Below are 25593 nucleotides of genomic sequence, written 5' to 3' on the forward strand. Positions count from 1 at the left end.
CTGCAGACTGATTTATGTGCAGTGTAGCATGACTTCCCCTCCCCAGCACTGCTTCTTGCTGGGGGAGGCAAGGTGATGTCTGCTTCTTGCTGGGGGAGGCAAGATGATGTCACAGATGGGGTGCAGCATTCTGCACAACTACTTGTCTTTTCCACAGGGTTCAACCAGCATTTCCATCACAGATTGGTGCCCCTCCTTGCTGCAGATTGGTAGAGCCTCTGGACTTCTGAATCCCGTCTACGCTGGTCCAAGAATCAGGCTTGCTGAACCACTTTAAATCATAGCTTTCAGTGGATACAGGCTAACTCAGTTTAAAACCAGTGGGGCTGACTGGTGTGAACTGAGATAAGCAATGTTCAAAACCAGTTGGGAAGCCCTGTCTCGGTTTTCAAACTTGGTTTTAAATGCCAGGTGGACTTATCCACATTGGCTAAACAAACCATGTTTAAACCAAGTTAGACTAAATGCACATGAACCAGTTCAGCTATCTTGATTTGAGACCTGTTGTAAATGAAGCTTTTATTGGTAATTTGGATCTTGTTCAGGGACTTGTTTCACCCACGGGGAAAAATTAGTGGGTGCTCCTCACCCACCGGCAGCCAAGCTCCCCGCTCCTCGCCTCCTTCTCCCCCCACCGAGAGCGCCACGTCCCTGCTCCTCCCGCTCCCTCCCAGCGCTTCCCGCCCCGCCCCCTGCCACCTAACAGCTATTTGGCGGTGCTTAAGACTTTCTGGGAGGAAAGGGGAGGAGCAGGGACATGGCCTGCTCAGGGGAGGAGGCGGAGAAGAGGCAGGGCAGTGGCGGGGACTTGGGGGAAGGGGGTGGAATGGGGATGGGACAAGGGCAGTGCAGAGGCAGGGCCAGGGGTGGGGGGTGGGTGGGGACGGGGCAGGGGGGCGGGTGAGCACCCTCTGGGCAGAGGGGAAGTCGGCACCTATGACTGAAGTAGGTAACGTTACTCTGGATTTATCTAACAGAGGTTAGGGTCTGTTCACAAGTTGTTTTTATGTGATGCAAGTTTGATGGTCATAATTTAGTTTCTAGCAGACAAGTGTTTCCTTCTCAAAAACCACAACCCCTTATAGCAATCTCAGCAAAGAGGCAGGCATGAAGATTGAATTACAGTATCCATCTCTCTTAGGTGGCATTTACATGGGCAAGGTTCAGACTCATGAGTCTCCTGTAGGGCAGGTGCAGTGAATCTGTAGTAGTAGTGGACAGGTTTTAGGCATTTTTACTGGGACTGTTCTGTGTTTGTACAGTATCTAGCACAGTAGGGTCCTGGTCCATGACTAGGGCTCTGTGGTAATACAAATAATAAATAATAATAACATGTAGAGAGGATTTTTGTTTCCCTGACTGTCAGTACCTTACTAGGTACTAAAATACTGTCGGTCTGTCTCTCTCAAAGAAATCTGCTACTGTGCATGTTAAAAGGGCTTTGGGAATGTGCACTTGAAATAATCTGGCTAGCTTAACATTTGGAGACTAGTGCTACTCAGATCTGACCCAAATATGACCATAGTTATTAGTTTGTGATATACTAATAACATCATATGTATTTCACTCAGTGTGAACTTGTATGACTTTCTCTCCCTTCCCTCAATCAAATATACATATTTCTTGGCTGCAGTAGCTGGAAAACTGACTTTCCCTTGTGGTTTATATGAGGAGAGGACAGAGGAGAAAATTGTTCCCTTCAGTCAGGGCCAGATTCTCCTCTGAGTTACAGCACTTAAGTCTGAAGTAAAATAACTTGAGTTAGTATGGTTACACGGGTATCAATGTGGAATAACGAAGAGCAAATTTTGTCCCTAAACATTCACCATCTGTTGCATGTTTGGCTGTAATAACAAGTACATAAAATAAAAATGTAGCAAAAATCATTAGCTCGCTCTGTCTGTGGTGTTTCCCCCTTCCCTCTCTCTGTTTCCCAATATTCTAATTAACATATGGGGAGTGGTTTTCACTTTATTTACAATGCTCATAGGCTAAAGTACCTTGTGGGTTGGGCCTGCCTCAATTTGCCTTTAGGGAGTCAGCCTGAATACTTGAACTGAAGCACTTAGGAAGATGCAGCTTTTCCTGTCTGTGCAGATTTCTGTGTGGTTATTTTTCTTATAGTAACATTGTGCTGGATATTCACTTAATAGGAAAGGAGGGTTTTCATTTTAAAAGCATCATGAGGCACCTACTTTCACAGGGGCACAAGGTTAGTAAAGAAAGATTTGAAGTTATTCACGGATTGCCAAATGTCATTTTCTTTCATTGTATTTATTGCCAAGCTAACATGGAACAGCTGATAGAGTAATGCTGTCAGATCATTGCTTTATGTCTGTGGGGCTGGGAGGGAGTAGCAATTTTAGAATTTTTCAGAAAGAAAAGGAAAAATACTTAAATGTGTGATGGCGCTTTTCAAATTAATACATTGATTGGATATTGCCTTTTTTTAGTTGTGTAGAAGCTGGGAAGCCAAGTTCAAAGATATTGCCCTTGTTTGTAAAACTGTACAGTACACTTTTAGACGGACTTTGTAACCTTCCACACTTTAAATGTGGTATGACTGGCTTTTTGTCTGTGATGCTGAGCGCCCCACTCTCACTGATGTCAAAATGGAAGCTGTGGGTGTTTTTCATTCCCTGAAAATTATTAATGTCTTAATAGTTTCAAACAGTGCAATATTTTGAACTTGAGATGTCCTGTACATTGAATTAGGGGTGTGCTGCACTTTGACCAGTGTAGTTTTAAAGAGACAGTGAAACAGTCATTTTAGCATTATATCTTTGGACAGCTGCCAGCTCAGAATATTGGGTAAAAGTGGGCATTTCTCTTGACACATTTGAACAACCACTGCTGCTTAGCTAAGGACCTGGAGGAAGAACAGTTTGACTAGTCAGAAGTTGAGGTTTCTTTGCCTGTTTGTATTACTGTTCCTTTGCTTGATGTGAGTTTAAGATGCTCTGTCTCCAAAACTGTAGCCTGATCTTAGAAGGTGCTAAGCATTAAACACTAGGCATAAATGCCGCCCAAATTCAGACATGGTGCAACTCTGTTGACTTCAGGGGAATTGTTACATCTTTTTTTCCCATCAGGGCTGAATTTGGCTGACCATTTATAACAAGAATATATGTATTATGTGTTAGTATCTACAGATCCTGCTCTTAATTGCACCAGTGCAACTTTATTGAAGTCACTAAGGTTGCATGGAAGTATCTGTGTGTAGAGTTTGACCCCTTCTGTTTCATTATAATCTTATAAAATGAATAGCCTTTAGTAAATAAAACTAAATAAGGAGTACAAATGGTAATGGGACCTATTGATAAAAATCAAATCAAAATGTCATTGCGTGACCGATTACGAATGTGTGGAAAGCACCTATTCCTAAAGGTCTTGCTACTCAGTAAATCATAAGGGTTGGATTTTTCAGGAGCAACTACGGGAGTTAGGCATCCAGCTCTCACTGAGAGTCAACTCTAGGATGTATAATAGATTTCAAAATCCATCTCATGGGACCTGATCCAAAACCTGTTCAGATATTTGATTTAGTCAAGGTGCACATTTCAGGATCATGGGAAAATTTTTTATGTGGATGTGTCCCTGCTAATGTTGCTGGAAAAGACTGTAATGTAAACAAATTGAGATTTATTGTGCTTAAACTGTTTCTTTCATTTCCTAGAAACATGCACTTCTTCCATTAAAGATACACCTGTAAGTGTGTTGTAGCTAATGGAATTAGGTCTACACCTAGAGTGCTCATAGCTGATGACAGAGCAATTTTTGCAGTCACAATTTTGTCCTTTTAAAACTGCTGTGGATGTTCGTTTATGTAAAATACTTTTCTTGTGAAATGATCCACTCTGTTATGAAGCAGAATAGATCATATGACACAAACATACAATTTTACTAGCTCTGTAACAGTAACAAAGTGTGAGGGCCTGACATTGTTAACCTACAGAATTTTATGAAGTTTTCTTTTTTCTATGGGTGAGTCTACTTTAAGGAAAATAATCATGATTCACAATGGGATTGCCCTCCTCAACCAGGGATTTTTTTTTTACAAGTGACTTCACAAAAAAAGCTAAGAAAATAGGTGCAGTTTTGCATATTTTATCCATCTATTACAAATTATTGACACATTTTTTCACACAGTTGTTAACTCTGCAATCTGGTAGAAATGATCTTAAATCAATTTGCAAACCTACTGGAAATTAGAAGCATAAGATATGCATTTTGCTGGTATTGCCATAGATTTTTATTGACCCTAAACGTCAGCTTTTATTTAAAAATCAAAGCCATTTATATTTATTCAGGTTTCTAAGAATGCCTTTTCTGCATACATTGGATGAGGGTCTGGAAGAAAGCCCTTTCCAAAAATAGCCCACATGAGCCCAAAAACATTGCAATAGTTTAACTCGTTCTATTCTGGTCTATTATGCTGTCTTTTATTGCAAAATGGTGTGTTTTTACATCAAGATAGCTATGTCATTGTAAAACACATCTTTTTTTTTTTCCTTAGTGAAGATCCACCCTTAACAAGGTGTGTTTCTACTTCTATTTAGATAACTCACGTTAAAACAGCAGTGAAGACATGGCAACTCACCTTTTAACTCAGGTTAGCAGCTTGAGTAAAAGCCTTTAGGGCAACATGGCATTGAACTTGTACTGCTAATCTGAGTTAAAGCCAAATTGCTGTGTCTTCACTGCTATTTTATCCTGAGTTAACTAACACAGATTTGCTCACCCACGTTAAGAGCACACTTGTTATTTGCCTGAGAGTGGGGCTGAGTGTAAATGTGGTGGTCCTAAAACTGAATGGCAGGTGTGTGACATTGCTAAACAAAATGATCTGATTTCCTCCATGGGTGTTTTTTTCCTGGACTGTGTTATGTTAGTGTTTGAATGGTCTCACTTTCCTTTTTTGCTACTCTTGTTTTATTGACCATTTTTGTACTACATTTCCCCCTCGTTATTAACTCGCCCTCACAAGTCCTGTTCTGTGGAAACTCACCCTGAGGGGCTGAACATGACTCACTCCTGAGCCATCAAGATGCTCTTGCATCATGTTGGCTAGAGCTGCACAGAGGAAGTCACATTTTGGTTTAGGTTTTTACAAAACCTTTGTTGGTCAGGTTTTTATTTTTACAGAACCTAAGGGGAGTTCAGGTCTGGTTCAGTTTTCTCTGGAGGGCAGGGCACGGAGAGAGGGATGCTTCAGATAAATGTTTCTGGTTTGGTCCATCATAAGTTCACCATGAGTCATGAGAGAGTGACACAAAGCCTCACCTGGAGACCAATACTTCTGTTTATCTAGTTGATGCTGTGTAAGCAAAAGTGAGCTTGATTTTGATTAGCACAAGAGAAATAGATGGCCCGATGTTGAAAATTGCATGATATTTCCAGGAAGCTTGTTTGTTCTCTTTTCTGCTATCGTGGACTTTGGTTTCATTAGTAAAAACAGGTGTCACCACCAGGTGTACGACCACAGTATACATACTCCGCCAACCCCATTTCCATTTACTTGTGAAAGGGATGGGGAAGTGGCCTTGCAGAACTGTGAAGTTGTCTGAGAGAGAGACTCCAGTTAGTCCAGGTCAGCTGCGGTCCCCACCGACATTTCCCTCAGCTTCTCCTTTGCCCTCAAAAGCAGAGTCTAGATCTGGATAGCCCTGCCTTCCTGCTGAGCTCCTGGGATCCAAGTGAAGTTGCTAGAGTTGTTGGTAGGCCCCTCTGTCCCAGTGGGACAATTGTCTAAAAACTCAGCGAGGGACCTTGTGGAGATTTTTCTCCATTTCCCTGTCCTGAATGTTTCTTTGCAGGAAGGGGCAGTCGGCCTCACTGATCTTTACACAGTTTTTACTTGCTTGGGCAAACTGCTGTTGACATTGTTGAGAGTTTACTGAGAAAGGATTGAGTGGACAGCGAGTAAAGACAGCAGGCTTTGGCCTGCGGTTACTTTTCATTAAGTGTCAACGCTATACTGGGTAAGGCTGGAAAAAAGACACACGCTGCCCTGGAAAGGTTTACAGTTGAAGAGGCTTCTGAGTGTGTCCTCTGATTCTGCTCCTTGTCCTCCTTGAACTTCCTCTCCACTCAGGCTAGCTGCTGTGCTGCACTGAGTGGGGAAGCAGCAGCAGGAGAACCAGTGAGTGGGAGGAGGAGGGCAAGCACATTTCTCTCCTTCCTCTCACAGCTCCGTACCTTCTGTGCCGTGGGCGGTGTAGCAGCACCGCCTGTCAGTAATATATAAACATATGCGTTTGCACAGGAACAGATGCCTATCTGTGATCTTAGTATTGCCAAGTACTGCCTTAGTAGTTCAAAAATTATGAGTTAACCCACCCCCCAAATTATGAGATTGTCTGTCTTAAAATCACGAGATTTTTAAAAAATAATAAAAAATATGGAGTTCTTCTTATTTGTGTTCTGGCATAGGAACCTTTAGGGTTCACATTTTCAAGCTTTTCTCTGCAGCCATTAGGGCCTAGAACCTTTTTTTTTTTTTAAATGAAAGCTGAGATTCTCACCTAATCACATGATTCCAGGAGCTGGGGATTTAACACCACCAAATATCATAAGACTTGCTATGAAATCATGAGAGCTGGGAACACTGGATCTGTACATTGTTCAGTGGTACTATCCCAGGGATTCCATGTAGTGTCGGGATCATGTCTCAGTCAAACCTGGCTCAGACGTATCACTCATCCCAAGAACATGCTCCCCACAGATGCTTTCTGGATCATTAAAGTCAATAAGCAATATAAATGAAAGATTAGATAATCAAAGCCCAAACCTGTTTTTCATTTGTCAGACAACTCGCCCGCTCTAGTATTTTTCAGAGGCGTTCTAATCTCTGAGAAAACCATCTGTCTAAATAGGAGTGGAAAGTGACTTCTGTGAGTTTGTCCTTGTGCATGTGTGTTTATGTTTGGTGGATGCATGAGAACAGAAAGTCTCTAAACAATCTGTGAATATTTCTTCTTCTTCCTAAGAGAGGAGAAAGATGAGATGCAGGCAGAAAGATGAATCATTTATGCCTAGAAGAACAAAAACTTGTTATATACAAAATAACTCCATTATTCACATGGGCAAAAGCAGGGAAGGACCCTGCCACTCTAGACGTTGTGTTTGAACCAAAATTTGCTAATACTGAGATTAGGGACAGGGCAAAGTGATAAAGTAACATAGGAGTAATGTATTATTACTTCTATTATAGTAGTGCCCAAAGGTCCCATTGGGCTAGGCACTGTAATGACATAGAGTAAGGTTATTTCTTCACTGTCAGAAAGGTGTAGGTTTTTATATTAAGATAGCTAACTTGAGGTAGTGCGCGCTCTCTCTCTCTCAGGGCAGGTCTACACTTAAAACTTTGCATTGGTGCAGCTGTACCTATGCGGCTGTGTTGCTGTAGTACTTGAGTGAGGATGCTGCTATTCTGACTGGAGAGAGCTCTCCTGTTAGCATAGTTAATCCATTTCCCTGGTAGCTGTCGCCGCTGACGTAGCGCTGTCTACACAGGGGGTCAGATTGGTATAACTGCATTGCTCAGGGGAGTGGATTTTTCACATGGTGTAACTACATCGCACAGGCAACATAGATCTATAGTGTAGATCAGATCTCAGTGTCTAAACAGACTTTCCAGTAAAGACATGACCTGAGTGTAGGGCTCAATATAAATGTGATGGTCCTAAATCTGATAGGTCGGTGTGGCATTGCTAAACTAGACAGTTTGATTTCCCCTGGGTGTGTGTTTCCTGGACTATCTATTATCTCAGCTAGCTAGCACTTCTGTACAGGCAATAGTTCATGTGTTTTTTGTTTTTTTTTTGTTCCTTTTGATTTACTGATCGTTTTCTGCAATATTTTCCACTCTTTATCGCCTTGAGTTGCTGTCTTTCTGATCTCCTGCATCTACCAAACATAAACACACGTGCACAAGGACAATCCTAGTGAAACAAGGCTCAAGGAGCTTTTACCTTAGTCAAGGTAAACTTGCAGGTGTGGGGGGGGGGGGTATAGTATTGACCTCGACTAGCTACATTGAGGTAAAAAAGTCTCCACCTGTGTTTATCTCCACTCGGATTTTACAGCAGTAGCTTTTGGTGAAGACATAGCCATAGAGTAAGAGACAGTCCGTGCCCTGAAGAGCCTAGAGTCTAAATAAACAAGACACACAAAGGTGTACCAGAGATATAACATACAAGCAGAATTAACAATGTGAGGGTAATAATCCTATTAATATTTTGCAGAAGGAGGGAACAGACATCTTTCCATTTCATATGCTTAACAAGCTGAGTTGTGGTTGTTACTGCGGGAGAAGATTTTCCCGTCCCAAGAGAGTTTCAAGATTACAACATTTTTTCCCCATCCTGAAACGAGACAAAAACATCAAAATCTTAAAAGCTTTCATGAACCTATTGTGACAGGTTCGGTCACAGAGACCCCCTTGGGACTGTCACCTGATGTGCTGAAACTACTCTGAGCCCGTTTTCTTTGCCAACTTGGTACTTCAGAACCCTGTCTTGTTGAGCCAGATACGCTAGCCTGCTAGAAACACAGACCCAGGGTTTGAACCACGCCCCCAAAGCTGCAGACTTAACTGAAAACAGCTCAGCAAGTACTCCTGTCTCCAGCATCCAGACACCCAGCTCCCAATGGGATCCAAACCCCAAATAAATCCGTTTTACTCTGTATAAAGCTTATACAGGGTAAACTCATAAATTGTCTGCCCTCTATAACACTGATAGAGAGATATGCACAGCTGTTTGCTCCACCAGGTATCACCACCCTCCTAATTAAATAGTTTTTCCTAATATCCAACCTAGACCTCCCCGACTGCAACTTGAGACCATTGCTTCTAGTTCTGTCATCTGCCACCACTGAGAACAGCCTAGCTCCATCCTCTTTGGAAACTCTTTTCAGGTAATTGAAAGCTGCTGTCAAATCCCCCCTCACTCTTCTGCAGACTAAATAACCCCAGTTCCCTCTCCCTCTCCTCGTAAGTCATGTGCTCCAGCCCCCTAATAATTTTCGTTGCCCTCCGCTGGACTCTCTCCAATTTGTCCACATCCCTTCTGTATTCACACTCACTAGCATATTTCCATAAAACATATGGACTGCAACATCACACCTATAATTTGAAAAAAAATCTGCGCAGGATCAATCAAAAAGTTTTTGTTTCAATGTCAATCTTTTAAAAAAATGTTTTAACTTTTTTCACATCAGCGTCAGCAGAAGGGGAATCAAGCCATTGTTTTCCTGACTTACAACTGTGCTGCTGTAGTGCTCAGAGTGTAGATGCTTCCTATATTGATGGAAGGGGTTTCCCCACTGATGTACATAATCCATCTCCCTGACCAGCAATAACTAGGTTGATGAAAGGATTCTTATACCGGGATTAGGTCTGGTTAACTACAGTGCTCAGGGGTGTGATTTTTTTTCATACCCCTGAGCGACATAGCTAAGTCAGTCTATGTTTTAAGGGCAGCCCGGGGCTGAGTGGCTCCATATCAAAACATAATGGGCCTGTTTCTTGTTGCTCTGAACCTGAAGATGTTATTTACACCAGTGCAAAGTGGGTATATAATGTTTTACACCTACTTCACCCTCTCTTCACTATGGTGTAAATGATTACACAGGGTGCAGGACAATGGAGGATCAGGCTTGTTTGTACCTAATGTTTCTGGATATGCAAAGGATAAAGGAAGTGACTTGGAGCTTGAAGGACAGATCTTTATCACAAACCAGCATTGCAGTGCAAGGAAACAAACGGCACTGTCGCTCAACAGATCAGCTCTGTGGCATTCTTTGTCCAAACCTGTGCAGGTGGATTATTCACTGTATCCTGGCTTTTCCTGGCCACTGTTTCATGCAGTAACTTGCCTTGAACCATTCTCACGCTTTCATGCTACAAGCCCCATTGGTGAGGTGCCTTTATATTTCTTAATCCTTTTACCTAGGAACATTACTAATGCGTAAAGGATCAGACACCTTAGAGTTGCTTTCCCAATACTTCTCCGAGCTCTCTGAAATGCCAGTTTTGCCTGTTACTCTGAGTCACACAGACATATTTGTTTCTTAGCCTTTTTTTTCCTTCATTTACAAAATTGAGTCCACTTTTTAGCGTGCTCAGTTGCTGCAACTTGTCTCAAATTACACTGTAAATACTTTGGGGCTGTGATTGCCTTTTACCTATTACTTACTACAAGTCAGGCCCATTTCTGATGGAGGCCTCTGGAGCCAGGGTTCAGAGACCAATATGGTAATAATATAATCTGCACTTCTGACAGGGTATAAATAACTTGTGATAGCCTAATCATTTCCCTGACAACACATTGTGATGTCAAGTGATCTCACTGTACAAATGAAACAGAGATATTTGGGTTGAGAGAGACTGAGCTTTATTATTGTTCTGTTACACAAGAAAATAAATAGCTCATAGAATCATTTTATTTTGTACAAATGTGTTCTCTTTATTCAGAAATGAAGTATTTCAGGAAAATATACTTATGTGGTTCCTTTGGCATGTTTCTATAAAGAATGCAAAACATGCATTGTTTGGTATTTTCTTGAATGCTCAATCAGAAACACTTAACATATCAGCACTCAGATCTACCTAGTGAATTGCAACTGTTACCTCTCAGTCATGCTTAAAGGGCCATGGAAACAATCTAAAGTAGAGAATGCTATCCTGAAGCAGTATGTAACACACATACTTGTCATGCAGAAATTTGTCTCTGGTCTTTATCAGTTTTCTGAGTGCATGATCACCTGATCTTTGCGTGGTAAGGACTGCTGGTTTGGGATTTAAAAGGCTATAAAGTCTGAAAATATGAAATCCTATGCAACACATGCTTTTGAAAAGAACATTTAATTTATTATATATTAAAAATCAGTGCTCTAAGGGTCAGATCCTAAGCCCATTAAAGTAAATGGAAATATTCCCACTGACTTCCATGAGCTTTGGATCGGACCCTTACAGTATAACAGATGGTCCATGGCAACTTAGAAATGTTTACTGAGAGAGAAATTCATGAGATCAGGCCTGATCACGCTGAGTTTTTAATGAGATTCTGGCAATTTGGCCATATTTGGCCAGTGGGAAAAGGAGCAAACAAGACGTAGGTATCTATGTCTGAGCCCAAGTATATTTTGTTTCTCCCTACCCCCAAGTATTTCTTGTGTATTTACCGAAATTGTCCATTGAAAGCCTGCTGAGCAGTAATACTCCAAATGGGCACAACAACTGACGAGAAGTAATATTTATTCTGTTATATTATTGGAAGTGTGTAGGTAACCACTTGGCAGCAGGGCTGATGGGTTATAAATTTAAGTACATTGGCAATATTTATGATGCTCTGGTTTCCTTGATGATGTAATAATCTATGTGTTGTTTTAAGGAATCCTAAAAAGATTTCTGCTGGCAATGTCAATCAGTGTATTGCATGCTACTTTGCATAAATCTGCTGGTGTTTAGTTTTATTTAATTTAGAAACAGACTCCTATTCTGCCAGCTCTTTCTTTATAATGAACATGATTACCATTTAATAGGCCCGTTTCTGATCTCAGTTGAACAGGTACAAATCTGAAGCTAATGCGGTCATTCTGGATTTACACCAATTTAACTGAAATTGGAATCTAACCATTTAAGTTTATAATGGTCGGTTCATCTTTAATTCAGAAAATGCATCTTAGTTCCCTTCTCTCTCTTAATAGCCCTTTTCCCCTCCCCTCCCTTTTTGATATTCACTCCTTCAGTGCCGTGCCTCCAATTAATAAGTCCATAAGTGCTTGTTCTTGTCAACTGTTTGTCATAATTTCTAATCGTAAACCTATGGGGACCCCAAAATGCCCATACAATGAATATATTCCCGAGGGCCCCAGAAGGCTATGCAAAAGCCTTCAGGACAACAGCTTTGCTACACGATTCCAGTTTACAATCCCTTTGTGCACGTCTTCTAGTATTTCCTGAAACAGATCACATTCCCCAATTCTGCAACCTCACTGACACAAGCAGCCCCTAATCTTACGAGCAGTCCCCTTCAAGGCTGTGGGAGTATTCCCATGAGCAGGGACTACTTATGTAAGGGTTGGAGGCTCACATCTCCAATTCCCTTTTAGGGACAGCTTGGGAGGAAAAACAGCAGTTTAGCTTCTGGATTCCCAGTTCAAAGAAGCACATATCTAGCCTGGTGGCGCAGGAGCTGCTGCATATAGGACCCGAGCTGGTGAATAAGTTTTCAGGCATTTGGTTTAGCTACAAGAGGGCACCTATAACTTTAATTTGCTAGAGAAAGGGCAAAATGCAGTGATTCACAGGACTTTACACTACCATTGATCCACGTCAGGAACTGCCAGTGAAATCAGTGGGCGTTCATCCACAGAGGGGGAAAGTCCTTGGCCCATAGTTACATTCAGCAAGGACTATTTTTTCGTTATGTGTGTATATAGTGCTGAGCAGAGTGGAGTCCAAATTGGGTCCTCTAGGAATTACTGCTATACAAATAAATAATAAAATGAATGAAAATGGAAAGATATGGCCTCACATTAAGATATGATTTATTACTAGTAAGTTGCAAACTTTATGTAAACAGTAGAGCTGAAAAGAGCCTTACAGAGATGAAGTTTGAAAGACTCTGGAGTATCAGTCATAAGTAGGATGATGGTGAATGTAGCAATTTGTTAAGTGAGTTGACCAGAGAGCTAGATTTTTTTCAGAACGGAAGTAGATTTCATACTATGTACTGGACTCAGCTGTATTCTCCCTTTTGTTACAAAGGGCTTTAGAACGAAAGGTGTGTCTGCAACAGTAGGAAGGAAGTCAAGGAAATTGAATACATTTATCATAATCGTAACACACTAAATATAGTGTATCTCTGAGAGCATAAGTTCATCAAGGTCATGTGAAGCAGAAGCGCAATGAATGTAGCACTTACTTAAACCAGGGAGTAGCAGTCTGGGAAAATGTAATTTACAGGAGTTGGGGTTCCTTTTCCTTCATATAGGGAGGTTAACAAAATCAACAGGGTAAAAGAGGAAACAGAATATCACCAGTGGAGGTCAAAGTGACAGCCAGCAGAATAACAGGAGCTCAGTTGCCCAATGAACTCAAACAGAGGAGCATGTGGCCAAGGCACCCCCTTACTCTTCTGCATGGGTTATTTTCATTGTTGGTTTGTGTGTAGGGAGAGAGTACCTGCACAAGTGTGTGTAGGGGTATGTGGAATGAGCAGGAAAGGGTGGGAAGTGGGCAGCTGAGTTGTCTTGATAGACTACTCTTCATAAAGAACTGAGAAGGGTGCATGAAACTTTGATATCTAGTGCCAAATTCAGCCCTGGCGTAAGCAGGTACAGCTTAGTTAAAGGCAGCGTACCAGGGCTGAATTTGGCTCTTCTGAGTTATGGGAACTACTGTAATATGTCCAATTATGCCATAAATCCACTTAAATGCAGTTGGATTCAAATGCCAGATTGGATTCCAGTGCTGTCGCTCACCACATAGCACTTGAAATTTAATGCAGAAAATACAACTTGGCAGTTGGCAATCTGTCTGTCTGCCCATCCCAGAACAGTGTTGAATAACATATAAAACTTGAGCTGGTGGCAAAGCGTTTTCCTTTGTAAATGTGAGCATTAAAATAATTAAAATCACCCATTGGTTTTATAAGGCACTTGCTGTTATTTATGGTAGACAAGGAAAATCTTAACATTCCAAATGCAACTAAACTAGAGGGTTGTGCGCTTAGTTGCTTCTGTAGGCCAAGTGAATAGCATAGATCAGGGCTCCTTGCGTCCCTCCATTGACCCCACAAGCTCCCTGTATGCCACTTCTCATTCCCCTCTATTTCAGGGACTCCCTGCAACTCTCCTCACCGCCTCCCCTGCCAGAGGCTCTGAATATCCCCCTTGCTCTCCTCCCCGGCGTCGGCAGGCCTTCATGTTTATTCCCAATCCTCTATACTAGGTTCTCCCAGTCCCCTCTGCCAGAGGTTCTGTGTGCTGTCCCATTCCCTGCTCATGCAGAAACTCTGTGTGCCCTCCCAGTTTTCCCCCTCTGCCACCTGCCAGGGGCTCTGTGTGTCCCTCATGTCCTCAGCCCCCTCATTCTCCCCCATTCTTCCCCCTTCACACGGGGGGTTCAGTGTGCCCCCATTCCAACTTCCCCCCCATGCCAAGGGTGCTGTGTGCACTCCCAATGTTCCCTTCCCCCCATTTTCCCCTTTCTTACCACCATTCTTATTTCTTTTCTTTTTAATGTAGGATCTCAAATATTGAGAGAATGAGCAGAGCTGAGAAGGGGTGTGATGTTATGCAGGAAGGTGCTAATGGCTGCCATCAGGTGGTTCTTTGATCAGTCCACAGTTACTGAGGCAGTTCAATTGAAGCTGTTGGCTCATTTACCCAGATGGCAGGAGCTCCATGTGTCCCCTATTTCCCCCTTCTGGTTTTCCAGTTTTCTCTAAAATCAATAGGGTTTTGCCTGTTGATGCCTAGAATGTTCCCTGAAATTTTAGAGTTGATCAGGCACAGCATTCAGACATTATTGCATTATAGCTAGACAGACAAACAGAAAAAAATGCCATAAAGTTGAGGGTAGGTCCTTGCTTACCTCGGCCAGTTAAATAAACATAGCTGTTTGGAAGGTGCATGGACTAAAGATCAAAAGTAACTTTGTAAATTATGTATTCAGTTCTTTCCTATTTATCTAGAGTTAAATTCTCACCTCAGAAGCAGCTTTCCAAAATTCTGGACAAATTACGTATCTGAGGGACTGTCAGCAGTCATTATTAACTGGCGATATGCTTGTATTCTGCTAAAACAGCTAGCCTCAGATCTACATGAGTATCCTGGAGGATCTCTGAAGAGGAAATATGCAGCTTTTAATAAGGCAGCTCTGAAACCAGTTTAGCATATTAGTTACTGTTGACTTTGGAAAGAATACCTTATTTTTATGAACTTAATTAGATGTGTAGCCAATAGAGAGCTGTTCGTGTGCTTGATTTGACAGAGATCCAAATGCAAAATCCGTTGCTTCGTGCATCCTTACAGTTTGTAGAACTCACTAAAGGTTTTAGGTCCATAAACCAATTATATTCTACTCTCTTCATATGTATCTGTTTTCATATTAAACCAATTCCTAAAGCTAAAGGACCAGGTTCTCAGCTGGCATAAATTGGCTTAGTTCCACTGAAGCTACCGTGATTGATGCCAGTTGGGAATCTGGCCCATTATTTGCAAATTATAGGCTTAAGAAAACAATAATTTAAAATGTGTCCAGACCTACAGAGCTGTATTGTGATCTCACTTGAACCAGTATAAACCTGGAGTAACAGTTGAAGCCAGTGAAGTAACATCATGTAAAATTGTTGCAAGATCAGAATCAGGTGTTCTTCTATAAACATTCATGTTTTGCAAAGCATTAAAACAAAAACCAACAATTGGAAAGGGAACAGCATGACTTTGAGACAGGTCCCAAGGACAGGCCCCAAGGGTGGGGAAATGCTCTGAGTGCAATGGAAAACTGGCATATTTCTCACTTCTTTTCAGTATGAGTCCTTACCAACTCTGATGAGACAATGCATATAAGGATAAGATGATCAATCTTTAATACACAGAGGAGACTAAAAAAATGAAATGAACTAATAGGGCAAAACATGCATGAGGAAAGAAGTCACAAGTGTAGAAAGGAGTCAAGTTTGTAATGGACACTTAATTGTGTCCATAAACAGTTATTTCTAGGTGAGTCATTTATTGCCACTGGGATGATAACTACTTATGGCATCAGTGATTAAGAACTGTGCAGTTGCAAGATGAAAGAATCGGTTTCAGCTAGATATTGACCCAAAGCATCAGAACCCACCCCTCTTCAAGGTTTAACCACATTCTCTGGAATGGAGCTCAACATGGTTTGTCCTTATCTAAACTTGCAGATAAACGGCGCTCAGCGTTCATTCAGCTCACCTGTTGCTAATACTCACTATCAGTAACAAGGAAATTTTTCTAGCGTAGAGGTGGTTTAGTCAACTGGTATGCTGAGATTTTGTTGATCATCATTGTGTCCTTGCATTCTCCCATCTACTTGCCTTCATCCATCTGTTGTCTCTTGTCTTATACTTAGATTGTAAGCTATTTGGGACAGAGGACTATCTTTGTTCAGTGTTTGTACAGCACCTAGCACCATCAGGTCTTGGTCCATGACTTGGGTTCATTGATGCTACCAGTACAGATAATGAATAATAATATATGCAGTAACTTAAATGGAGTTGCTTGTGATTTACAACAGAATCTGTCTTATAAACTCCCTACCAACTCTGAGTCTAATTCATATGATTGAGTCATAGGATTTTTGGTGCCAATGGTTAAGCATTCTCTTTATGCAGTCTAGCTGACTCATGGCTTGCCAATGAGTGTCTCTCACAAGAAGAACTATAGAAATCAATAATACAAACCCAATATAGCCAAAAGGTAGCAGCTACGAGTCATCAGGAACAAGATATTGAGTTCTTGCTCCTGGAGATTTTCTCATGAGTTTTACTTCTCAATAATAATTTTGTAGTATGTTTATTTTGAATAGAGGTGGGCCTTAGTCATGAAATTTAGATCCAGGATCCAATCTGAATCCAAAACTGGATGGCTGTTTGATTTTGATATTCTAGATTTGGATTAAGTCTAGTTTTTATTGGACTAATAGGAATGTTTTGCAACATAAATAACTTCCTGTTTTGGGGACTGTTCTGTGCTATAAAAAAAACCCCCAGCTTTATTGTAGCATCTCTGTGTAGTCTGGCCTGGCTTCTGCTGGTTTTGCACCTGGTTTTAAAAAGAGCCTCCATGCCTGCGAGACAGTTTGTTTACATTGACCGTCTGCAGGCATGGCCGCCCACAGCTGCCAGTGGCCATGGTTCACCATTCCCGGCCAATGGGAGCTGTGGGAAGCGGCAGCAGCCCAGATCCAGAGTTTCAAGGCTGGAAGATGAAGAATTGGGAAGAATGTAGACAGAGGCAGGTTTCATCACAAGCAGGGCAAATGATTATTGAGGGCAATGTGCTTTGGGGGCCTTATGAGGTCCTGGCTTAACTCAGCAGCAACTCATGAGCAGCAGGGGTGGAAGAAAGGGAATGCATAGTTCAGTTATTTTCTTTCCCTCCTCTGCTCTTGTTCTTGCTTGAGACTCTGAAAATCACAAGTCTTGTCTTCTCAACACCGTACACAGGAATTGAATTAGTAGACTTAACGTGGTGTCCTGCCAAAGTACTATGAGCTGCGACACAAAACCAAGAATGGGAACTGGAGATTTTTCTAAGAAACCTCACTGAAAGGTCACTAAGGTGAGAGAAAGGTCATGAGAACTGAAATTAGGCTAATCAGCAGTGGTTGTGAGAGTGCTTGTCTCAGTGAGGATGAGAGTGCATGCACAGCATCATATGCTGGGAAGCGTTAACAGGAAATCGCTGTTTCTGCTGGAAGCCAGCACTGCTAACTTGAATTTTTCCTAAATTAAGGTTATCGCATTGTCTTTGATAAGTGTTTAAAATAGTTTGTGTCAGCATCATAACCTCATTACAAAGTGGTGATACATAATACATATAATGGAAGAAATTGGGGATGAATGAATCTAATGTAGTCTGTGTTATTGCAACCCTGTGTGTTCAAAAATCATGAGCCAGGACACCGAAAATGAGGGCAGAATGAAAATCAGGAGAGTAAAAAAAAATCTGCGCTCTTTTTATTGGCCTTCTGATTTTTGAACCTTCAGGGGTCACGTTTGCAAGTGTTTCCCCCCACATCCACAAGGACTAGAAACTTTTTATGGTAACGAAAGCTGAGATTCTCATGTGATGATCTGACCCCAGGAGCTTGGGTTTAAAAAACCCCCACCAACTCTCATGAGTCTCATGATAAAACTGCAGGACTGGCAACCCTTCGTTTGAGATGATGCAAACCTATCACACTCTTTTCAGGGTTAATAAAGGAAATTTTTGTTCAGTCCTTTCTTCCTGTAATTAAATCCTGCCCTCAAGGGTTAGTCAGGATTTCAGATCTGTGTTTTGCTAGATGAAGAGAAGCTTGTACTCACAGTCTATGATAGACAGGCAATGTGACGCAGGTGGAGCAAGCTATGTTATTAGGGAGAGAAAAACTCTGCTAGAAACTGGGCTGGCACAGTGGGATGACGCATATACAGTATTTACTTTTTTCCCTAGAATTTTTCTCTCTGCCCTTTCTGATTCTGTATTCACAGTCTGTCTCTCTCTCCTTGTTTTTCATTCTACCCTCATTTCTGCTCCACTGCACACCTTGTTCTTTCAGTGGATCCCCCCCCCCCCCCCCCCCCACCATGTTTGAAGCCTCTAGGCAATACATGAGCCCAATAACGTTCAGAGTGGTGGTCAGCTTTCACGCTCACAATATTCAGGTATTTGAAACAAGGCCAAACCAATCCACTGTTCCCTAGCGAAAGTTTTAGTGAGCTAAACTGCACCTGTTAGACTCAGCTCGTTGTAAAGGGCAGTATGGAGGCATGCTGCCCCTTCACTGGGACTTAGTGCTTCTCAGAGAGCCCTGGTTTTGCTGTTTGTGTGTATGTGACAGGGAGACTTGGTGCTTCTCAGAGAGCCCTGGTTGTGCTGTTTTGTGTGTATGTGGCGAGGAGGGGTAATTTGCTATTCCCTCTGTGTGGCCAGCCAGTTCTCATGGTTGACATGTAGTGGGGAAGAGGCGAGCCATGGCTTTGCTTGCTCCTCGCTCCTCCCTGTTGCCTTTCCAGCAAGTTGCTTCTGGTGGCAGCAAATCAGTAGCAGCCCCTGTGCTTAGGAGCTGCCATTCTGGTCAGCCCTTAAGTAGGTCACATAGGGGGTGAGGTCAGGTGTGTGTGGGGGGGTGAGAGACAGGGAATAGGTAATAATTGAGCTGGTAATTTATGGCTTGTGGGCTAGATTTTTGCCACAGGGACATGACCTGTACTAAGGAATGCGTGTTGCTGCCCGTCCAGGGAGAGAATTCTGGCTCACAGAGCCATACTTCCGTCTCTGCACCTGCTTTGCTCCAGGGGATTGTCTGTCTGTACCAGCAGCAAATTATCACCCCCACTGCTGCCTGTGCCAGCTGCACCCTGCTGACTTGTACTGTCTGGCTGCTACTGTGAAAGCAGATGTAGCTGAAAGAGAATTCTTCCCTAAGTTATCCACTGGCAAACAGGCCTGCTGCAGCCCCTAGCAAATAACCAGACTCGATACATTTGTTAATAGTTTACCCATTAACTTATTATGTCAATTCATCTGACAAGCAGGACTCTTGTGCCTGGCACAATAAAGAACGAAGGGAAGGTGAAGACGTTATGATCGATACCGAACCCACCTCGTATATATTCATCCTTGACATAATCTCTAATGGCTTGTTTGCCATTTCTTCTCGTCAAGTCTTTATCACCTGCACAGTGGGCGATAAAGATGGAAAATCATTATTTGTGTCTATATTAACTTTTACCATGTAAACCCTGCTCTTTTGCAAGCCCAGTTGCCATCATGATTCATAGGGCTGAACTTAGAAGGATAAAACACATCTTTTCAGACTGAAGAAAATTCTATTTCCTTTCCAGATATAAATGCAGATAGAATAAATATGCAGTGTTATGCTGCTAGTGGCCATCCCTTAATGGCATGCATATGCTAGAAGTGGCAATGTCCTAGTAAAATAATTTCACATCATAATGGTGGTGGGGCGGGAAATGAAATATACTATTATCTTGTAGGTTTGATCCACCAGCCTAGGCAATGCTCTTACTGACGTTAACAGTGCAGTATCGGGTGCTGTATTCAATATGAAATCACACTTATAAACTTCTCTGTGTTATTCTGGAATGTCAGTAATTGGTCTGGTGAGGTGAGTGCACTGGGAGACCCATGTTTTCTAGTGGACTGTATATTCTGATCTGGAAGCATCTGGAATTTTACAATTCTGTGGAGCCAGTCATCAAACACACACATGGTGAAACTTCACTGGAGTCACTGGGGTGAAATTGTGCCACCATAATCGAATACGCCTTTCCAGCTGGTTTGAAAGGGCTGTCAACTGCGGCTGTAAAGACTCTAGCATACCTGTCTTCAGGGTTGAAAGGAAATCTGCTCCCGTGACTGTGGTTTACGTACCATACGAAGAGCTTAGGCAGAGGCACGCAAGGAGCTAGCATAGTAGGACCATTCTAAACAGCAGGAGACAAAAATGTAGGTCTCCTGGGCACAAGTGAGTTGCCTTTGCATCTGGTCACGACAAGGAGAAGTGTAGCATTGTTCTTCAGGTTAATGCAGAACTTGCATTAAAGGCCAGGCTGTATAGTGATATAGAATAGAGGATGAAAATGAGTGGTTTGGTAGTTTTGCATTTTAAGCTATACTTTTTATTTCCTTTCCTTGGACAAATGGGGCAGAGAGGTATTTAGGTGTGTGTGTGTTTACTTAGACAGAAAGGCATCTGACAAGTCTATGAGAGTCCTCAATGAATCTACAACTAGCTGGAAGTATTATCCTTTTTAGCCCAGGCAAGGACTCTTTGCTGCTGTGACATAAGCAGCTTCATGGATGATTGGAAGGTGTCAGAACCACTAACATGCTTAAAAATCATGCACACAGAACTGATGCACTAGGCTTGACCCTGATTTCACGCTTTTATTACACACATGAAACCGAACTGATTCTGGATTTGCACTGATGTAATTGAGTGGAGAATCCGACCCTGCGTTTCTTGGCTTTGCCTGCATGGAATATGGGTATTTGCTTTCTGACACAGCCAATCCTTTTATTTTTTAGAGTTACGTAGCATTACCTTTATTCCAAGAGTGTAACAAATACTCCTTTAAAAGTGTCTAAACACATGAATTATTGTTTGTAAAGGTGAAGTGAATTATTTCCAAAAGTTACAAATCCCCCTTTCCAAGCAAACGATTTAATAATCATGGCAAATATTTTGTTTGAAATTTAACAGCAGAAATGACATGTGACTCTTGTAAATCATTTCTTTGAAGTGGGGCAGATCCTCAGCTGGTATAAATGGGTTTAGCTGCATTGACTGACTTAAAACCACTCTGATTCACGCCTGCTGACAGTCTGTCACTGAGCCTTTTCAGTGTAGTTGTCAAGCTGCATGTTGATACAAAGGTTGATGGGACTCTTATTATGCTGATATGTAGAAGGATATTATCTGGGGTTAAACATAACTGTGTTTAAGGATGAGGGATTTGATCCTGCAACCTTTAATCATATTGTGCTGCACTCATACCAGAAGTCCAACTGAAGCCATGAGCTTCTTCATGTGGGTAAGCCCTGCTGAATCTTAATGAGGGTTGCAAATTGGACAGTAGGGCCAAAGGAAAATAAATCTTAAAAAATGAAACCAAACCCATTAGCAACAAAAAGTGATGTAAGATTTTACTAGGTTTGTGTCATGTCTCTTTTTCTCCAGATTTTCCACTGACTCAGCTTACTAATAGGGGGACAAGGAAGTAGGGAGTACATTAGTCATAATTGCAGGAAACGCCTTCCCAAATGCTGCTGCTTAGTTGCAGATGACCTGACTCTGATGCTGTTTTTCCATTGCTCACCACCTGCTTCTTCCACTAACATAAAGAGTATTAGGTGTAGCCTCCAGCAGGCTCATTAACAATGCAGAGATTTACTCAAGTGCTGTGTAACTTGTAACAAGCCCTTTAGAGAGGAACAATGGTCCAGTGGCTAGGACACTAACTTGTGACTTGGGTTTCTCCTCCGTCACTGACTTCCTATATGACCTTGGGCAAATCACTTAGTCTCTTTGTGCTTTGGGCCCTCATCTGTAAAATAAGGATAACAGCACTGCTCCCCTCCCCCAGTGGTGTTGAGAAGATAAATACATTAAAGATTGTGAGGTGCATGGACAGGATCAGCCTTAGGGAAAATGGTGCCCAGGGCAAATTTGTATTTTGGCACCCCCCCCCCCCGGCCCCTTTGCCCCTAGCTCCTGCACTCCCAGCCCTTGCACCCCCTTCACCCCTGCCCTCTCCTGTGCCCTAACTCCTACACTGTTCCCCTTTGCCCCTAACTCCTGCATTCCCCTCCTGCACCCCCAGCCACTGCCCCTCTTCTGCACCCTCTTCACCCCAACCCCTGCACCCCTGTCCTGAGCCCACGTGGGGAAACTGATCTGAATGCATGGAGCAGCTGACATTGCTGCCCACTCTCCCCGGAACGCTGCTCCTCTGCACACCCCTCGGGGGCTGGGTGGTGGGGGAAGCGAGGAGTGAGGTCAGGGCTCCCTGCATCCAGGTCACTTTCTCCACCCGGGCTGCATAAGGGGAGGTCAGAGAGCAGCAGCTTCTGATGCTTGCCTCACAGCACAGCCCAGGTGGGGAAAGTGACCTGTATGCATGGAGCACTTGGTGTTGCTCCTCGCTCCCCCTCTAAACCCCCTATGGGGGCACAGAGGAATGTTGGGGGTGGGGGTGAGCTGTATCTGTGTGTCACTGCTTCCCCCGCCCCGCAATGTTCCTCCGCTGGGAGGAAGCAGGGAGAAATCTGGAAGCCCCCCCAGGAAGCAGTTTCTGACACTACATCAGCAGTGCACACGTTTGCACTGCCGCACGGCACCCCCTAGACCACCGGGTGCCCTGGGCGGCTGCCTGGGTGGTCCACCCCTAAGGCCAGCCCTGTGCACAGATACTAGGAGAGAGGGGGCCTTAGAAGATCCTTTAATACAAGGAATTGTGTTGTTTTAATCACCAAGGAAAAAGCAGACTACTCTACTGACTTTGGATGTTTCTTTCTCTGTGCAGCACCGGTTTGAAAATGTAGCTATGTATGAATCCGTTGTAGCTGGTAATGTTAGTGAACCAGACAGGGCAATGGGTTGTATTTTGTGGTTTTATCCCATGTACGATTTATTACACAATTAGCTGCACATTAATGCACTGACTGAGCAAGTTCACTGTTTGCTTTCCATTTAAAATCAGACCAAGAGGGTGCTTCTACGGGGATGTCTACACAGCATCTGGGAGAGAGCCTCCCAGATGGGGTCAACAGATTCATGCTAGTGGGACTTGCACTCTAAAGATCACAGTGTAGGCAGTACTTCTACACTGCAATTCAGGCTGGAGCTCACCCCCTCCCTAGGCTTGGGCTGGAGCTTGGGTGCTCAACCTGCAACATAAAAGCACCACGTACACAGCCAGTTTTAAAGCCCGTGCGCAAACCTGTTGGCCCGGGCTGGGAGGCTTGCTCCCAGATGCTGTGTAGACCTATTCCAAGTGAGTGACATCCAATTCTGGTGAAGCCCTCATAGTTAAATCATCAGTATTTTAAATGGAAAACACATAACCTTAAATGTAAATGTCCTGGGGCCCCAGTCCTGCTGCCATTGACATCAAAGGGAAGTTTTCCATTCTAGCCTGAAGCTGCATTCACTTTTCTGCTGAGCCCTCCCTACTCCCTTGAAATTGTCCTCTTCTGTGTCCACAGGGGGCAGGCATGCCGTAGTGTGCATTTAGAGGGCATTCCAAAGGCTGTGAGAGATTGGAGGAATCCAAGGTTACAGTTCCATTTGGGCTATGCTGCCAGAGAGACAGTGGGGGGGCCAGGGGTCTCCACACACCAGGCCCCTAACCACAGCTAGATTCACTTGCAACCGCCTGAACTTATCATGTATGATGCTGCAGAAACAATAACATTGCTGATCCCTTCCCTTGAACAGCCCCCTGTGTTGTTGGTGAGCGAGCATTTAAGATGTCACTGAGCAGTGAAAGAAGAGTAAATACCTCGACGCTGAAGAAAATTGCTGCAGACATGAGCAATTTAATAGAGAACCTGGACACCAGGGAGCTTCACTTTGAGGGGGAAGAGGTGGATGCTGACATGTTAAATGATCCAAAAACAACCGGTGAGTTAGTGTCCATCTGTTTTCACCATATGTCCCACTAGGATTTAGAAATGCAGTTCCGCTGAGGCGAAGATGAAGCTTTCAGTTAGATGGTGTTAGGGAGTGTGGGTGGAGAGAGTGTGAGAGAGTGGGCCAGGATTTTGAAGCTCTTGTGGGCCCTCGTGAAACTGTGCTTGGTTCTTTAGGGCTGTGAAAACTTTAAAGTGATGGCGTCATCTTGCAAAGTACTATGTGACGCCTACAAAAAACTTAGTGATGCCCTCAACCTAAACTGGGAGTTGAGGGTGTTCAGCATCATGAAGGATCAGACCTGGATTTGAGAATTCAGAGCACCTCGTAGGAGTTGCTCATCAAGAATGAGCCATAAGAAGCACATCCAAGGCCCATTAAAATCAGTGGAAAGACTCCTACTGGTTCCTATAAGCTTTGGCTCAGGCCTAAAGTAAGCTTTAAGATTTAATTTGGATTTCCTTTAATTTGTTGTGTTTTAAGGTATAAACCTTTCATTTCATTTTGGCACAGCAGCTGCACATCACTGCACCTGTCTGTCTGTCATCTATGCATTTCTAGCTATCTAATAAAGGCAGGTGGCTTTTTTGTTTGATTGTTTTTGTTTTTAAACAGATTAATGTTTTTTTCTAATCTACTTGAGGTTTTTGACACTTAGCTGTGTCAGAACTCTTTAAAATAATACGTACAAACTACCTTGAAACTGGTCAAATGCTGCTTCTTGTCTTGCCTACAATTTCCATTAGTACCTGGGTAACCTGTTGCAAATTGCAGAAGTTGATGAATAAGTAAGTCTGCAAACATACACAAATATCCCCCCCCAAAAAAAACCTTGCTACACAAAACACCCTTTTGTTCACTTATTTGACAAGTGTAATTTAATTTTAACTATTCCTGATAACACCTCATAATACATCAGTAAACATCCTGTAATATATTTTGTAACATGGATGAAGACTTAGTGATAGAAGACCTCATCACAGCACTTTGCTATTAAATCTTTGCTGAGGAGATGGGTGAGGCTGCTCATTTGGTGCATGAATTATGGAATTTGTTGCTTACCTCCGTGCAGACTGCTGAGGTTTTACTGTATTTCTCAAGGTAACCATTGACCCTATCTAATGATAAGAAAGTGCTATATCTGGCATTTGAACTCTTAAAGTCAGATCACTTAATTCGAAGGCTTCTATGAGCTTAGGTGCAATACATTTGAATAAGGCATGATATGCATTGGGGAAAAATAAGACTACAGAACTTCAAGATTTTATATAATCATTATTAACTTGTTACATTATCCCTTGGCTATTACACTCTTATTCATAGTTTAAAATAGTGTTAAGCTAATTGCTATTTTATGGTCATTTGCAGTGGGCATCCCATTCTCTGCAATTTATAACACTCAAGGGTTCAAAGATCCTCATATACAGACATATCTAACCGGATGTCCAATTAAAGTCCGAGTTCTGGAAGTAGAACGCTTTACCTCAACAAAAAAGGTCAGAATATGAATGTTATTGGAACATTGTTTTAAATCCCAATCCCATTTTTAATTTCATGCTCCTATTACCATGTTAACACATCACATACAAGTTAAGTTTCTGTAAATCAGCTAGTGGGTTTTAGAAAATATGAATAAGTCTGTATGGGAATAACTCTATCAAGGACAATATGAATAATCTTTGCCT

At 42.5% G+C, this 25593-nt stretch overlaps 1 protein-coding gene across 3 annotated transcripts in view; it reads left to right on the top strand.

Annotated features, from left to right (window-relative positions):
• PLD1 (phospholipase D1) overlaps positions 1–25593 on the top strand; it is a 128055-nt gene that overhangs the window by 21442 nt on the left and 81020 nt on the right. For 2 of the 3 annotated variants that reach the window (XM_073359379.2, XM_073359381.2), the window contains exons 1-3: positions 2050–2212; positions 23714–23899; positions 25277–25404. In XM_073359379.2, coding sequence (XP_073215480.1) covers positions 23746–23899; positions 25277–25404 — 282 coding nt within the window. In that variant the 5' untranslated portion in view covers positions 2050–2212; positions 23714–23745. Of the gene's footprint in view, positions 1–2049; positions 2213–23713; positions 23900–25276; positions 25405–25593 lie in introns of those variants that run through there. The other variant, XM_073359380.2, reaches the window with a different exon arrangement.

This window comes from Lepidochelys kempii, chromosome 9 (genome assembly GCF_965140285.1).
Source record: "Lepidochelys kempii isolate rLepKem1 chromosome 9, rLepKem1.hap1, whole genome shotgun sequence".
NCBI lineage: Eukaryota > Metazoa > Chordata > Testudines > Cheloniidae > Lepidochelys > Lepidochelys kempii.